At 42.8% G+C, this 16483-nt stretch overlaps 1 protein-coding gene across 1 annotated transcript; it reads right to left on the minus strand.

Moving 5' to 3' along the window:
• Positions 1–838: 838 nt before the first annotated feature.
• On the minus strand, positions 839–10867 carry LOC115137022 (A-kinase anchor protein 12-like). The gene is made up of 3 exons (XM_029673007.2): positions 10658–10867; positions 2275–4119; positions 839–1258 (listed from the first exon to the last, which is right to left on the minus strand). The coding sequence occupies exons 2-3, from the start codon at positions 3926–3928 to the stop codon at positions 1236–1238; spliced, it is 1677 nt and encodes a 558-aa protein (XP_029528867.2). The 5' UTR covers positions 3929–4119; positions 10658–10867; the 3' UTR covers positions 839–1235.
• Positions 10868–16483: the final 5616 nt, after the last annotated feature.

Here is a 16483-nt window from a genome sequence, read left to right on the forward strand (position 1 = left end):
CCTGGGATGGCTGTGGCTTGTGGGTAACATCCCATTTCAGTGATGCCAACCCTGTATTTGCCTGTCACTGCAGGTTATCACTTCATGCCCATTTTGTGTCCTATTTTTTATTTTTTAGCTAGCCTATAACGTTACATAACACGTATCTATTATGTTGGGTTAATATCTGTTATAATATGCTCTTACTGTCTGTCATCTCCATAATAACTTAATCCCAGAGATTTCGTTTTAACAGACAACAGTATGGTGGTGATTTCATGTATCGTGCCGTATCAAGCGTATTTACCAGAACGGTAACAGACATGTCCCTCAGCTGCCAGGGCAGTGACACTGACTATAGCAGACATGTTTATCTGCAACAGGATGTCATTTACTCTGAAGGAGCTCACCTGTTGACGTAATTCATTGTGAAATGGAAGTACTCCAGATAATGCATACTGCACAAATCTGCCATTATGTAAAAGGATGTAGGATTATCAAAATAGAGATTAATGACCAATAGCATTTCCAGAATGCCTTCCTACACACAGTACGTCAACATTTTATGCATAAATAGCCTCCACAATTACGTTTTTTTTTAGTTGTTCGATTTGAATCTTTATTGTTCTAGTTTTTGACAATTTCCTAGTGAACACGTGACATCATTGATCAACAAAACATATCAACAGCAGATCAATCTGCGTTACAGTGAGAAGATGTGTTTAGAAAAAAAAAACGTTTTGACTTCATATTTTATGGTGGTTTATTCATGTACACAACAGTCTAAAAACAACACAGAAAGAGATTAGAACACATTACTTAATTAAGGAATCCACATTGGGGGGAGGGGGGGGGGCAGTCTTTAGGGCAATCATTTCAAATGTGCACTTTGAAATATCTATTGACAAAACTACAAACAAAAATGGCAATTGATATAAAACTAAGTATTTTTGATCCTGGAATGAGAGATCATAGAGATTAAGATTTGACAAGGATGGAATGTCTTCCCTTCTGCTGACAATATAAAATCTCACTAGTAGAGGACAAGCAAAACATTTACATTGATCATGGAATGGTAAGCAAGAACTGTGCTGATTGATGACTGATTTATTGCTTTTGAGTATTTTTTCATCTATATGGATTGCATCGCTCTCACCATGAAGAATCGTGGCGAAAAACATGTGATTACTCCGTTGGGGGGGTCAAAGCTCCTTGCTGAACGAATCCCATGTAGATCTAATCCTCTTTGTGTGTCGTCACACGTTTCCCGCCTTCTTCTCTGGTGAATGATAACAGAAAAAAATGAAATGTATTAAAATATACATTTAAATCAGAACATTCATAGAGAACATTTTAATTAGTCTTTGTGAAGTGTTAGTATTACTCAAAGACTATTGGACAGATTCACAGCACATTCAACTTACTCCTTAGGGTGAATCACAATATTGTAGACATGGCCCCTGACTGAAAACTGTGAATCGAACATGCAGGAAAAACTACTTTCATCGATAAACTGGTACCCCAGGGAGAAAGGTGCTTAATCTTGTTCCTAGACAGCCCAAGTGACACTTTGATTTAACTACTAATCCTTTGATTGACTAAATGTTATTGATGTTCTTTGACCCTCTTTCCCTACAATAATGAAGTGGCCCTGTTATACACAGTGACCTGTCTATTGTGTGCTGTGACATGGATACCTATGAGTAACCGTTTGGTTCAGTGGTTCTTTCCCTGACTATTTACATGCTTCATGTTACCTACTGCAGCATTGAGTGTCCTTAAAGGGATTTCAAAGTGTTGCATTAAAGTAGGTGAACGGCTTCCAGTATCACATAACTACACTACGCTTCCACTTAAAGCTTCACCCAGCACCATATTTGTAAACGCTCAATGACGAAAACTGAGGTCAATATCACATGACCTTTTCTTGAACAGTTAGAAAATGAGAATAACTTTCTGGACAACGGTCAAAAGTGTTCCCACTATTGGCACAATGAGAACACTTTTGACCATTGTCCAGAAAGTTCTTCTCATTTTCTAACTGTCCAGTGGCCGCTGACATAATTGTCTGTACGGTGGATGCAGCAGCCTCATAGAACATCCTCTTCCGCGCTTCCTCTTGATCACGTGGCTCAGCGTTGGCCTCCCCTGACTCAGAATGGGACCCTCCATTTTGAGGAATCCCCACCCCCCTCTCAAAGCTAGTCCCTAGTTCTAATTTGGCCTGTGTCATCATGTTAGCTCTATTTTTCTGTAGGTCACCATCACCACAGTCTATTTCTACTGCAAACTCACCAATTTGGGCAACTGCATTTCCTGTACCGAGGTTCAGCATCTTCGTGTCCTTCATGGAGTTTGTGTTTTCTTGTTTGGCCTCGTCTGTTGGTCCGTCTTTCTTCGGGGTCGTTTCATGATTGTGTATGGCGTCTTCTTCGGGCGTGCCGTTCGAGCACCCATTCTCACCGTTGATTTTCACCTCTGCCACGGGCTCTGCTGGTGCTGCGGGCTTAGCTGAGTTGGCCTTCTCTGGCTCAGGACCAGACAGTGTGCTCGTTGTGGGATCCTTTGCCTCTCCGTCGGCGGCTGTGTGCTCATTGACCACCTGAACCTCTCCTTTGTCGTTGCTCTCGCCCTGGGCAGCGTCTGCTTCTCCCTGCCGGCTGTCAGACGTGCCAGCTGGGGCAGTCGCGCCCTCTGTGTTCTTCGCCTCCCCGTCTTCTGCCTCTTCACCCTCTTTCGGAGCTCCGTCTCCCTGGTCCACGCTGGTGCTTTTCCCCTTTCTCATGATGAAGTTTTTCAGCGAAACGGCACGGTTGAAGTGCGTTCGCTTGGTCTTGGCCGACTTGGCCTGCTCTTTGCCTGCCTCTTCCGTCTGCTCGGCCAGTTCAGATGCGGCAGCACCTTCCTCCTCCCCGCTGGCAGCCACCGTGTCTGCTGACCGCTTGGACTTGGGGATCACGCGTTTCTTGAAGGAGGTCCAGATCTCATCTGCGTGTTGGTTCATTGATTTGTGTGGGGCGGCGGTGGCTCCTTTCTCCTCCTCTCCGTCTGTGTTGGTCTTCTCCTGTGTTTCACCGTCTACCTGTGCCTTGGCTTCGTCTGTTTCAGGCGCAGCCGCTTCATCGTTCTCTGTGGGGTTTTCCTCCCCTTCCGCCTTCTCGCTCTTATCGGCTTTGCTGATGCCTACGACTGACGGGTCTCTCTTCAGCCCCTGGAATGTCCATGACCTTTTCAGTTTCCACCGTTTCTGGCCACTGGATTCTGAAGCCTTGGAGTCCAGTGTACTTGTGTCACCAGGTGTGCCCCCAGATGCACCCTCGCTGCCCTCAGCGTCCTTAGACTCTTCTGTGCTCTTCTTGTGACTCTTCTGGGCCATAAGCTTCTTGAAGGAATGCCAGCGTTTCATGTGTTTGGTCGCTGCACTAGAGGCAGGCTTCTCTGACTCTTCTGCTGCCGGGGCATCTTCCAATGTGTCCACTGTGGCATTGAGGGCCTCAGGGTCCTCTAACCTGTCCAAGGATTTGGAACGGACCTTCACCTGGTTCTCCGGCACTTTCTCATTGGCCTGGTCCTCTGCCGCTGCCTCTGTGCCATTGGCTGCCGGCTCTTCTGCTTGGGCAGAGGCCTTTTTCTGCTCTGTGTTGCCCTCTCCATTAGCCTCCACAGCCTCAGTGCTCTGTTCCTTCTTCTTCTTCCCTCCCATGACTTTTCCCAGTCCACTCTTATTCAGGAAGGAAGAGAAAATATTCTCAGAGGCCTGTTTAGCTTTGCCATCGGCCGGCTGCTCTGTGCTCTCTGTGGTCTCTCCGGCAGGTTGTACCTCTTCGGGTGGAGACGTGACAGCCTCTGTGACAGTGTCTGAGTTTGTGGGCTCCACCTCTGTTTTGGTCTCGGTGGTGGTGGTGCCATCTTCCTGTACAGGTGCTGCACATGCATCTGTCGCCGCCATATCCGCAAAAAGTTGTCTGTGTCGTTATATCCCCTCTTTTTCTTCAGTAGTTCAGGTTAGTTCCGTTTGTGCTTGAATGGACTGAGTTCATTGATCACGAGCAGACACGTATGGCAGTATTCCCATCCAACTTCCCTTCGGAGAGGAGGACCTCTGCATCATATTCCGTGGTGAGAATGGGGGTCACGAACCTGGTGGAAATGAAATGAGAAAGGATTCAATGTATAAATCAACAACACAGATAGTCCATTACTTAGTCTAGGGTACTCCAGACAGAGCAGATGCAATACACACTGCATCTCTAAAACAGAAAAGCTCTGCTCAAAAGGATTTAAAGTCAATGCATCCAACCACAAACCAACATAATGTAACGGGACAAATTCTACGTGAGAGGCGATGGGTAATTTGAAGAATGTGGAAATGACATGTATGGCCCAGAGCAGTCAGAGGGGAATAAACACAGGGCATAACATGCCCCAGATAATCTCATGTTGCCACAAGGGTTTGACTCCTGTCACCTAGAGGCTAGAGAGCATTGCTGTTTAGAAAGTGGATCAGTGGTTTTGTTTAGTATTCAGCACCATTTGAAGGGTTTATGTCTGGGCTTTAGTATCCAGGAAAAACAAGCTGACATTCTAGATAGTACGCTTACACAATAACATGCAATGACAGCAGAGGCGAGTGAAAATCTAAAATCTTCAGCAAATCTCCATAATGGAAAATGACAAAGAAAAAGGCGTAGCTAATTTTAAAATGTCTATTGCTTGAAGACATAAAATGTCTGCTTCCAAAGTAAAAGCCACCTTGATAAATGTCTTTATCTGGGAAAGTGTTTATATAAGCATCATAACATCATTACAAGGTTATAGGCAAAACAGAAACGAACAAATGCCCTATTTTCTCTGGCCATGATTTTCTATAGACTCGACCCCCCTTATAATAGACATCTCTTCACCCACAGACAACCCCTTTATCTCATATTGTGTTTTGGAGCACTGCCCTTGTTTTCCAGTCTGCATTGGGTTATTTTGCAACGTAGCAATGTCATCCATGGTTAAACTATCTTTATAGATTAATACCGATTTCACGTTCTCTCCGAATCATCCATCTGAGAATTTGAAATAGATTCTCTCTCCAATCTAAAACACCAGAGGTGCACCTTATGATGTCGGCTAGTCATACTTTGGCATATTCGATGATTCAAACGGTCCCTGTGACTGCATGTGACGTAAAATGAATACAGCAACATACATTGTAATACAATGTTCTTGTATTTCGAGAAAGGAGCACGATACCAATAACACATTTTAATCTGATTTCCCAGTTAGGTTACTACTGCGTGCAAATGTGCGTCTGTGTAGGGAGTGGAGACCACGCTTGCATGTCCTGCCACAAGGACAATCGCGCGCTTTAGCCTTTTTGTCTGGTTTTCATCCGAGTACTCTATTCCCCCTTTGTTATCTTAAACCGGCAGTGAGAGCGAGGGGGTTTAAAATGCCCCTGCGATTGAGTTTAGCTGTGAGCTCCAATCATGCGCTGCAGAAATAGAACATAATTTTAATGAGGGAGAGACCAACAGTGTGAGCAACAATAGGGGCATCGGCAGTTCGCATTCAAAATAAAGGTACCCCATTGAAACTAATGCAAATAGATAACAAAATAGTGGAATCATGCCACAATTGGACTAGATTTTTCTGGGCGAATGTTGTTATATAAAGTCAACAAAGGACAATTATTAGTTTACCTCTCCCCCAAAAAAAAAAATATATATATCTTGTAATTGCACTGCATAGCCTACTCATCAATGTTGTAAAGTACTTAGTTTAAAAAAAAAAATGAAGTACTACTTAGTGGCAGAATTTCACTTTTTGGGCGACCCGACCAAATTCACATAGAAATGTGAGTTATAGATCTATCATTCTACTTGAAGGCAAGTTTAAGAAGCGGTAGATTTGTTCTATGTGCCCTATTTCTATGCTTCCCGTTTTCAAGTTTTGTTTTTGCATATTTTACTTTCAGTTTTGTACACCAACTTCAAATGGCTCAAACAAAAATGTTTTTTGTTATGGAAAAAATATTTCACAGATGGTACAATGATTCTCTACATTTTGTCACGTAAACTCAAATTAGGTGAACTGTTAAGAGTTTTAGCAACCAGGAAATGGCAGAGGGATTTCTTTATAGTGTAACTAACTAAGTAGGGAAAGAGGGATACCTAGTCAGTTGTACAACTAAATGCATTCAACTGAAATGTGTCTTCCGCATTTAACCCAACCCCTCTGAATCAGAGAGGTGCAGGGGCTGCCTTAAATCGATATCCACGGAGCTTGGGGAACAGTGGGTTAACTACCCTGTTCAAGAGCAGAACAACATAATGTTTATTTTATCTTATCAGCTCGGGGATTCGATCCAGCAACCTTTCGGTTACTGGCCAAACACTCCTACCCTCCAGGCCACCTGCCGCCCCATGTAGGCTTTGGGGTATTTGTACTTTACTATTTACTAGGGATGCACCGATATTACAATTTTGGCCGATACCAATATCCAATATAGTTTTTTTTGGCAAGTAGCTCACAGATGTGCATTTCAACTAGAGGTCGACCAATGAATCAGAATGGCCGATTAATTAGGGCCGATTTCAAGTTTTCATAACAATCTGTAATCAGCATTTTTGGACACCGATTATATTGCACTCCACGAGGAGACTGCATGGCAGGCTGACTACCTTTTACACGAGTGCAGCAAGAGCCAAGGTAAGTTGCTAGCTAGCATTAAACTGAACTTATAAAAAACAATCAATCAATCTTAACATAATCACTAGTTAACTACACATGGTTGATGATATTACTAGTTTATCTAGCTTGTCCTGCGTTGCATATAATCGATGCGGTACCTGTTAATTTATCATCGAATCACAGCCTATTTCGCCAAACAGGTAATTTAATGAGCGCATTCCCGAAAAAAAGCACTGTCGTTGCACCAATGTGTACGTAAACATAAACATCAATGCCTTTCTTAAAATCAATACACATGTATATATTTTAAAACCTCCATATTTAGTTAATATTGCCTGCTAACATGAATTTCTTTTAGCTAGGGAAATTGCGTCACTTCTCTTGCGTTCTGTGCAAGCAGAGTCAGGGTATATGCAGCAGTTTGGGCCGCCTGGCTCGTTGCGAACTGTGTGAAGACCATTTCTTCCTAACAAAGACCGTAATTAATTTGCCGGAATTGTACATAATTATGACATAACGTTGAAGATTGTACAATGTAACAGAAATATTTAGACTTAGGGATGCCACCCGTTAGATAAAATACGGAACGGTTCCGTATATCACTGAAAGAATAAAAGTTTTGTTTTTGAAATTATAGCTTCCGGATTTTCCCATATTAATGACCTTAGGCTCGTATTTCTGTGTGTTATATTATAATTAGGTCTATGATTGGATATAACAGTATGACTGAGCGGTGGTAGGCAGCAGCAGGCTCGTAAGCATTCATTCAAACACCACTTTCCTGCATTTACCAGTAGCTCTTCGCTGTGCTTCAAGCATTGCGCTGTTTATGACTTCAAGCCTATAAACGCCCAGGACTAGGCTGGCAATACTATAGTGCCTATAAGAACATCCAATAGTCAAAGGTATATGAAATACAAATGGTATAGAGAGAAATAATCCTATAATTCCTATAATAACTACAACCTAGAACCTCTTACCTGGGAATATCGAAGACTAGTGTTAAAAGGAACCACCAGCTTTCATATGTTCTCATGTTCTGAGCAAGGAACTTAAACGTTAGCTTTTTTACATGGCACATATTGCACTTTTACTTCCTTCTCTAACACTTTGTTTTTGCATTATTTAAACCAAATTGAACATGTTTTATTTGCGACTAAATAGATTTTATTGTTGTATTAAGTTAAAATAAAAGTGTTCATTCAGTATTGTTGTAATTGTCATTATTACAAATATATATATTGGCCAATATATTTTTTGGTCCTCCAATAATCGGTATCGGTGTTGAAAAATCATAATCGTCGACCTCTAATTTCAACAATACTGTGTAACTCCGGTAGGGCAACATCTGAAAAATAGCGCCTACTTGGTTAGTGTGTACTGGGGCTCGAGGTGCTCGACCAGTCAGCGAAAGCCAACATCATCCACGACAGAGAACAGTTGATTGTCAAGGGCAATGAAAATCCATCATCTTGACAATGGATTTCGCCTCTGAGTTGTCTCGCTGAATTTTTTTACTCTTTCAAATGACTGCTCGGCTTGAACTTGTTTAGTTGTTGGAAGTGTCCGCTTAGTAATTTTCTGCTTTTGTTCTGTGTAACGCTGTATTTTCCGTGGCGTCATTACGTCATCTACCTACGTTATATAGGTGCGCACGTCAGCATTGACATTGGTTTTGCACATCGGTGTTAACCTAGACAATCGGCCAATGTCGATGTTGGCATTTTTAACTAATATCGGCCCGATTCCGATATGCTCACCGATATATCGTGCATCCCTACTATTTACTTTTAGTCCACTATATTCCTAAAGAAAACATGTACTTTGTACTCCCATGTATTTTCCCTGACACCAAATAGTGTGTTTGTAAATGATGTCTGAGTGTTGGAGTGTGCCCTTGTACGTCCGCAAAAAAAAAAAAAAAGCAATTTGTGCCGGATGGTTTGCTTAATATACTGAACAAAAATATAAACACATGTAAAGTGGTGGTCCCATGTTCCATGAGCTAAATCCATGGCACACCAGCCCCGTAACTCAGTAAAACACTTGAAATTGTTGCATGTTGCGTTTACATTTTTGTTCAGGATATAAGGAATTTTACTCAAGTATGAAAATGTTGTAGTTTTTCCACCACTGATATTTATATATGCACTGCACAACCTAAGGATTCTGAACCCATTAAATTGGGTATCGGCCTACCCAGTGACACACACACAGAACACAACTCTGAGTTTACACAAATATTAGCGTCTTAGCTCTTTTTGCAGGGCTTTGACTGGGGAAAATCACCTCCCCAGTTAGTCTATCATGCGTATTGAAACTCATATTGCACTCTACAGCCTAACCCAGCGTTTCTCAAACTCGGTAACCCAAAGGTTGCACATCTTGGTTTTGGCCCTAACACTAGACAGCTGATTCAAATTATCAAAGCTTTGTGATTAGTTGAATCAGCTGTGTTGTACTAGGGCAAAAACCAAAACGTGCACCCATTGGGTTCCTGAGGAACGAGTTTGGGAAACCCTGGCCTAACCTATGGATTGTGCACCCATAAAATGTATCAGCCTACTCAGTGACACCCACAGAACAAAAATCTGTAGAGTTTACACACATATTAGCGTCTCAGTACACACATATTAGCGTCTTTTGCGCAATACAAGCCAAGTTGGGAGTTGATTTTCTACAGTCAAAGTCCCGCAATAAGAGCTAAGATGATAATATTTGTGTAAAATCTACAGAGTTATGTTCTGTGGGTGTCACTGGGCATGCTGTTACCCCATTTCATGGGTGCACAATCCATAGATTAAGCTGTACAGGGCATATTAGTTGAATGTAGTCCAATTGTGGCAGGATTCCACTATTTGTATACATTTCAATTAGGGGACTTTTATTTTGAAAGCAAACCGTCGATTCCACTGTTGTTGCTCACGCTAATGTTTTTCACGACACACTGGTGAAAAAGCCAATGCATATGCTTGAGACAGCAGGTGCCCGTGCTTTTCAAACGCTCATTTGCATTGCTAATGTAACAAAGCCACAAGCCCAGTTTTGTGTAGGCTAGCCTAAAATAAACGTCTACCGAATTATTTTAAACTGATGTTTTCCTCTAGAAATGTTTGGGCTATTGCCTATGTAAGGGAATTCAACCCGTTAATTTAACCACAACAACAGAAATGATTTCCAAGTTTTAGCCAAAACGCATTCCCGAACAATAGATGGGCTGGCCTATTGAGAAAGCTGTCCCGCGTTATAACGCGTAAATGCATCATCACTGGCAAAAGTCATGTCGAGGGAAAAAAATGCTTTGTAGCCATATTTTCGATGAATGAGTCAATATTACATTCATATAATCCTGGAATCAACACATGCGTGATTAGTAATATGAAATCCTCACTGATAAAAAAAACAACAGCGCCACATTCCCAACAAATCCAGCGCTTGTCTATTGTGAAGCTCATAGACTAGGCTACACATTCTCTTATGTTTTCCCTCTCGTGAGAGATCACATTTGTAAAACGGAATTAAGGTCCTACTTGGCCCCGTTAAAATTCACACTTGAATGCCCTTAAATTATAACGTGTAAGGATGCAGTCTGGCGAATGGGAGTGGAAGTTGATTTAATGAGGAGCCTCAGGTCCTCAGGCACCAAAGTACGTTTTGGAGCGCACAATTGTCTTCCCAAACAAGTGTCTATCGAACCAAAGCAATGCCAGAAAAAGACAAACATTTAATGTATGTAGGCTATCCAGAGTTGCGATGCACCGAGGGCGCACGTATCACCCATCAACAGCCTGTTCATAGTCCCTCAACGTTGAGATCCTCCAACAAAAACCAAGCTTTGCTGCCCATCCAAGATCTTCATCATCAATAGCCATATTGTATGACTATAAAGGTTAATTAAACGGTAAATGTAAATCACATGAATTAATCATCATATGCATTTAATAGCTTATTTAACAAACAGGCTACAAGAAAAAAACGAATAATCTCTGCAAACCTTGTTTCGTGTGGCTAAATCCGTTTCTGTGTGCGGGAGAAAGGTAATAAACTGCTCCAGACGGGAAAAGACACAAACTAAATCCCTGCTCGCATCCTCATGCCTTGAAGCAGCCAACCCAGTGTGGAGAATTGCGCGGGGACGTGAGGGTCGCGTTGGTATTAACAGACGCGCAGCTGCGGCTCCGCAAATACAGACCATCTATCTCACCCGTTGCCCTTAGCAACCATGGAGATCACCCACCCCACCCCCACTACTAAGCGGGTTAATTTGAGTAATTTAACCTTTATTTAACTAGGCAAGAGGGTTAGAGTACGGTTCGGATTTGTTTCCCCTCAGTAATTTGCCCAGTTAGAGCGAAGAGCCACTTGCATTTGATATGCGTAAAATTGTGCGATTTAAAGCGCAAAATCGTGTAATCTTAGGACAGGTTATCCTCCCATGTGCTCCCATTCCCATAATTGTGGTGTGCAGCCAACCGTTGCTTTGTATCTTAGTCTTGAACTCATGTGACTTGGGAACAATGGCCCTTCAAGCACATGAAGAACAATTGACACCTCGAGTGGATGAACTGTCCATTGAAAAGTCAATTCATTTAATCAATCACAATGTCCACCACCAATTAAATACACAGAGGAAAAGCCCTTTTATTACATGATTTTTCTTCTTCTGGAAACCATCTCTTGATTCCACAGGATGTATCCGCCTTCGCCTCACCAATCAGCATTGTTCAGCCATGTTGGAGAGCCAAGTGGCCATTTGCTTGCCACACAGTGAGACAGCAACACAGAAGACAAATTAAGGTGTATGGAGAGAAATAGCCAATCACAAAAATTCCATCAGTGGGCCTGGGGCACCGGAGCAGAGGGAGGATGCAGTGGAACATTGTGCCGTGGGCTCAGGCAGTCTGTATGGATGCCATCATATCTGTCTGTGCCTATCCGTTTTCATATTGGACAACATTTGTCCCCTGGATAGAGTAAATTGTGCGCTGCACTGGAAAAGCATTGCTGCGTGATTCATATTTTATAAGACAGTACATCTGCGAGGACTTGGTCTCTTTCGTTCCCTGAGCCTTCATTTCCTTGTGGAGGATGCCAGCGTGTCTATCTGTGCAGGCTAGGCTACACTGCTGGCTTTGAGTCAGCAAGGCATCCATTTAATGGTTAAAAGGGCACAGGGGGCATGGTGCAGCCGAGCTAGCCCTGTGTCATGCATGGCTCCATGTGAAATCCTCTCCTTGTATGGGATGTTGCATGGTGAATCAAAGGGTTTAAGAAAGGTGCAGACATTAGCTGAAGCGGGAATTCAGAATGTTACCAAAGTTTGGCACAATAAATCATTTGGTGGGCATGGCTTGGTAGGGTGGAGGATGGCGCCTCTGTTACAGTAGGTGGAGTTTCTACCATCTATGCTTCCTCAACAACAATACACAGTGGCTCTTCCCAGTAGCCCTCAGTTAGCTGTTCTTTTTGGGGTGGTCATTTATCTCCAGAGTGGGGTGTTTGTCTTTTGTGTGGGATCACCCGCTAGAACTGCTGGCTCTCCTATGCCTCTGACCAGCTTAGGCAGGTTGGAGCCAACGTGCCTGAAATATTTCATCATTCCTTCCCCTCCATCACTAGCTGATCCAATCAGAGAATACATTATTTTCAGCCGCTATCCGAGTGAGCAAATCCCAATGTCATTTGGATGTCGCAGACAGGCAGAGGGAAAGCTGTCTGTGCCTGGAGAGGCTCTTGCCGCCTCTAGTGACGTGTGTGTAGGGTAATGACATATTTTCCATTCAAGGGCTTGATCATAAATAACACCCATTCAGATGCACCACTACCTTTCAGTCATTTAGCAGAAACTCTTATCCAGTGATTTACAGGAGTAATTAGGGTTAAGTGCCTCACTCAATGGCACACCAACAGATTTTTCACCTAGTCAGCTCAGGGATTCGAACCATCAACCTTTCGGTTACTGGCCTAAAGCTCTTAACCGCTAGGCTACCCGTCACCATAACAGTCAGTACAAATTAAGTACCAACCTACAAGGTATGGGAGCTTTGAACAGTGTCAAAGTAATGGCTTTAGTTTTTGGCATTCTGTATCGGATGTCTGTCTGCTCTCAGATCCAGACATCCCACAGCCAGCAGACAGCAGAGTCCCTACAGGGACTGAAACATAAAAACAAATGTCCCCCAAGCGGAGGGATTTCAGTGTGAACACATTTAAGTGAAGCCTCACTAATGCCAGGCGACAGCGTGTGCATGCATGTCAGGCTCACACTTCCTGTCAACTCCATTTCCCGGTCTCTTGTCCAGGGCGACAAGGTCTTATTTTAAGAAGCCGGTTTCTGCAGCCTGATGACCAGCACGTGCTCTGACACCCAGCCGTAAACACTCTGGCTTGGAGGCACTGGCAGCCAATCTAATTGTATCTGCAGCCCCTTCATTTACTGCAAATAGATTTACAATAGGTCGACATCACTATCTATAAAAGTATGGTGTTAGAAGGATTAAGCCTTCCATTTAATCAATGTGGACTGCAGAAACAATCACGAACAATAGGAAGACCATGGAGGAGGAGTCAGGGTTAAAAAGAGGAGGGAGGGGGTTACTTTTCAATGCCTGTGCCATGATGCATGCCTCGGTCAGCCTCCGAATATTTCTCACAAGACATCCATTCAGACGAATTACAACAGAGTGGAGGCGATAGGGAAGGGTGAATTTATCTGGGCTAACAGTCATTGTCAACTGAAGTAGCCTAGGCACTGGAATGAAAGAGTGCTCAAAATCGTATCCATCTTAGGAGAGAGCAAGGCAGTGCAAAGATAGGTTTTTTCTTCTGGCCGATTTGAGGCATCCATTAGCATTTAGACCGAAAATGTTTGGGTTTTGATGTGCGCAGTCCTCCACTCTCTTTTTGGGTCCATTTAGGTAATGGCACTTTCCACGGTACATTAATCTGTGTAATTAGGTTTGAGCCACACTCTCCTCTGAAACAGATCGTGACGGGCCAGGGTACCTCTTTTTTTTTTGGAGTTTCTGCCCTGGAGGAAAATATGTGGAATGCTTTATTATTTTTTATCATCTGAATTCAGTGCTCATCGAGAGCAGGGAGGAAGCAATGGAGTACATGACTGTTTGACAATGTTGACTGATGGACCCGCTGATGTACCGTGATTCACTGATGAGGCAAATATGGAACACACCTCTGGTTATCTATCCAAATGAGGGAGGTGGTTTGCTTCCTCTGCGTTGTCAGACCATCCCAATCAACCTTCCCATAACCAGACAAACCAATGATTGGTTAAACCATAGACTATCATCCCATACCTCAACCAATGGCCACTTCAGAGTTCATCCGCACCAAAATGGATGCCATGACTGTGTCTTCACACGTCCATCCACCACCACCTGTAGGTGTCTTATGGGCACGTCTCCCCTCATCGGTGTTCACAATGCATTTAGATACTTCATCTGGATGTCCAGGGAACGGTCCACACACACACACAGCACAGAAAGCTGACCTTTCTAGATGTGCCGACTGGTTGTGTCACTCACAGCGGCGGCCACGTTGACGCCACTGCTCATGCATGGGAGACTTTGGCGTTGCAGCTGTCATAGCCACCCAATACTACAACAATCCTGTCCTGAAGTGATGCCTTCCCAGGGATTTCCCTATAATCTCTTTATGTGTGCACAACCTGTCAATCTCAATCATGGCTGTTGTTGTGCCAGCCTCCCGCTGAGGGTTGGATGGGAGGGGTGTGATGTGGGGCCCTGGCCAATGGTGATCCATTCTGTCGATTAGCTGCATGCTATCTCTCCCCACCAGTGCTAGGCTGAGGGCAGAGATACGATGGGGACCAACCATGGATTTAGCCATTGTGACATAGGGTAGGGGACCTGTCACAGAATACCTATGGAACAACAGAGCTACACAACTGTGAAACACCATTTTGTTAGTCAATCCCGCTGCCAACCCTAGTGGACGTGAAAAACCTCTTTCCACAGGTGGGGAACATGTAAACCCTGTGCCCTAAATCTCAGGAGGTCAACATGTGTGTATTCCTCCAACACTTGACATTTTCATTAGCTTAGTTGTAACCAATAGTGTAAAGTACTTAAATAAAAATACTTTAGTACTTTAAAGTATTTTTGGGGGGGTATCTATACTTTCCTATTTATATTTTTGACAACTTTTACTTCACTACATTCCTAAAGAAAATGTACTTTTTACTCCATACATTTTCCCTGACACCCAAAACTACGTTACATTTAGATTTCGATTTTTTTAACCTTTATTTAACTAGGCAAGTCAGTTAAGAACAAATTCTTATTTTCAATGATGGTCTAGGAACAGTGGAAGGAACTGCCTGTTCAGGGGCAGAATGACATATTTGTACCTTGTCAGCTCGGGGGTTTGAACTTGCAACCTTCTGGTTACTAGTCCAACGCTCTAACCACTAGGCTACCCTGCCGCCATTCTGTCTCCGCTTTGCAGGACAGAAAATGGTCCAATTCGCACACTTACCAAAAGAAAATCCCTGGTCATCCATACTGCCTCCGATCCGGTGGACTCACTAAACACAAATGCTTTGTTTGTAAATTATGTCTGAGTGTTGGAGTGTGACCCTGGCTATCCATAAATTAAAAATAAAATTGTGCCATCTGGTTTGCTTAAAGGAATTTTAAATGTATACTTTTGATACTTAAGTATATATAAAACCACATACTTTTAGACTTACTGGATGACTTTCACTTTTGAGTCATTTTCTATTAAGGCATCTTTACTTTTACTCAAGTATGACAATTGAGTACTTTTTTCCCACCATTGTGTGTAGTGCAGAAAGCAGGATGAAGGAGTTACCCTCACGAAATATCCTGACAACTAGCCAAGTGAGCCAGCATGACAACACTCCCTCCCCTCCATATTGTTTTTTACATGTAGACGTACTCTGACAAATATGCAAATAATTAAATATGTGATATGAGAAAGTTGATACTTTTATAGCTGACAATTTAATCAGACATAAAATTCAAGGCAAAGTATGGAGTAAAGTAAAGGATTTACAACTCAGGAAGCCCAATGGCTTGAGCAATGTGTGTTGTGATTCAATTAACTTGTTTTTCTTATTTACAGTGCTAACAATGCCTCCTTGTTAGAGCTCTGTTGGAATTTTGGACAGCTTATTCACAAGAGCAGCTTCACAATAACATACATTTTTTGCTTCTCTTAAGTTGAGGTAAGATACCGTATAACCTGTGATATATAGTGGGAACACTTCAGGTAAGGCTTCTATTGAGCGTAGAGACTTGTAGTACTGTCTGTCTATGCACTTTTTTTCTGCAAGGTCAGTTGCTCCTTCTGGAGTCCAAACTTCAATAGTTAGCCTGATCATAGCAGTCCTTCTCAGGAGCCGTCTCAAAACTCAGTTGGCGATGGTAACTAACGTGAGTCATGCTAGCTCATATATATATATATATAACACATACATACACACACACACACACCACACACGTATACATACATGTATTTATTTTATAGGCTCTGAAATATACTGCTGGTGCTTTAGCAGGAATATAGCAAAACAAATCACTTTGCTGCAGAGAACCATATCCACAGAGAAAAAAAATAAGTTCCTTTCATCTCAGCTTTTACTAGATTGGCCTAAAAACATTGGCCAGTACTGTACAGTTAGAAGGATTCAGGGACAAATCCAGGGGTATAAAGCAGACATTCTTCACACTGGCTTTTACAGTACGCACACTTGCTGTGCAAACGGTACATCAGTGTCAGTGCCTTAGAAGTCAGCTGGAAAAGTCTGTTTACTCAG

This window comes from Oncorhynchus nerka, linkage group LG11 (assembly GCF_034236695.1).
Source record: "Oncorhynchus nerka isolate Pitt River linkage group LG11, Oner_Uvic_2.0, whole genome shotgun sequence".
NCBI lineage: Eukaryota > Metazoa > Chordata > Actinopteri > Salmoniformes > Salmonidae > Oncorhynchus > Oncorhynchus nerka.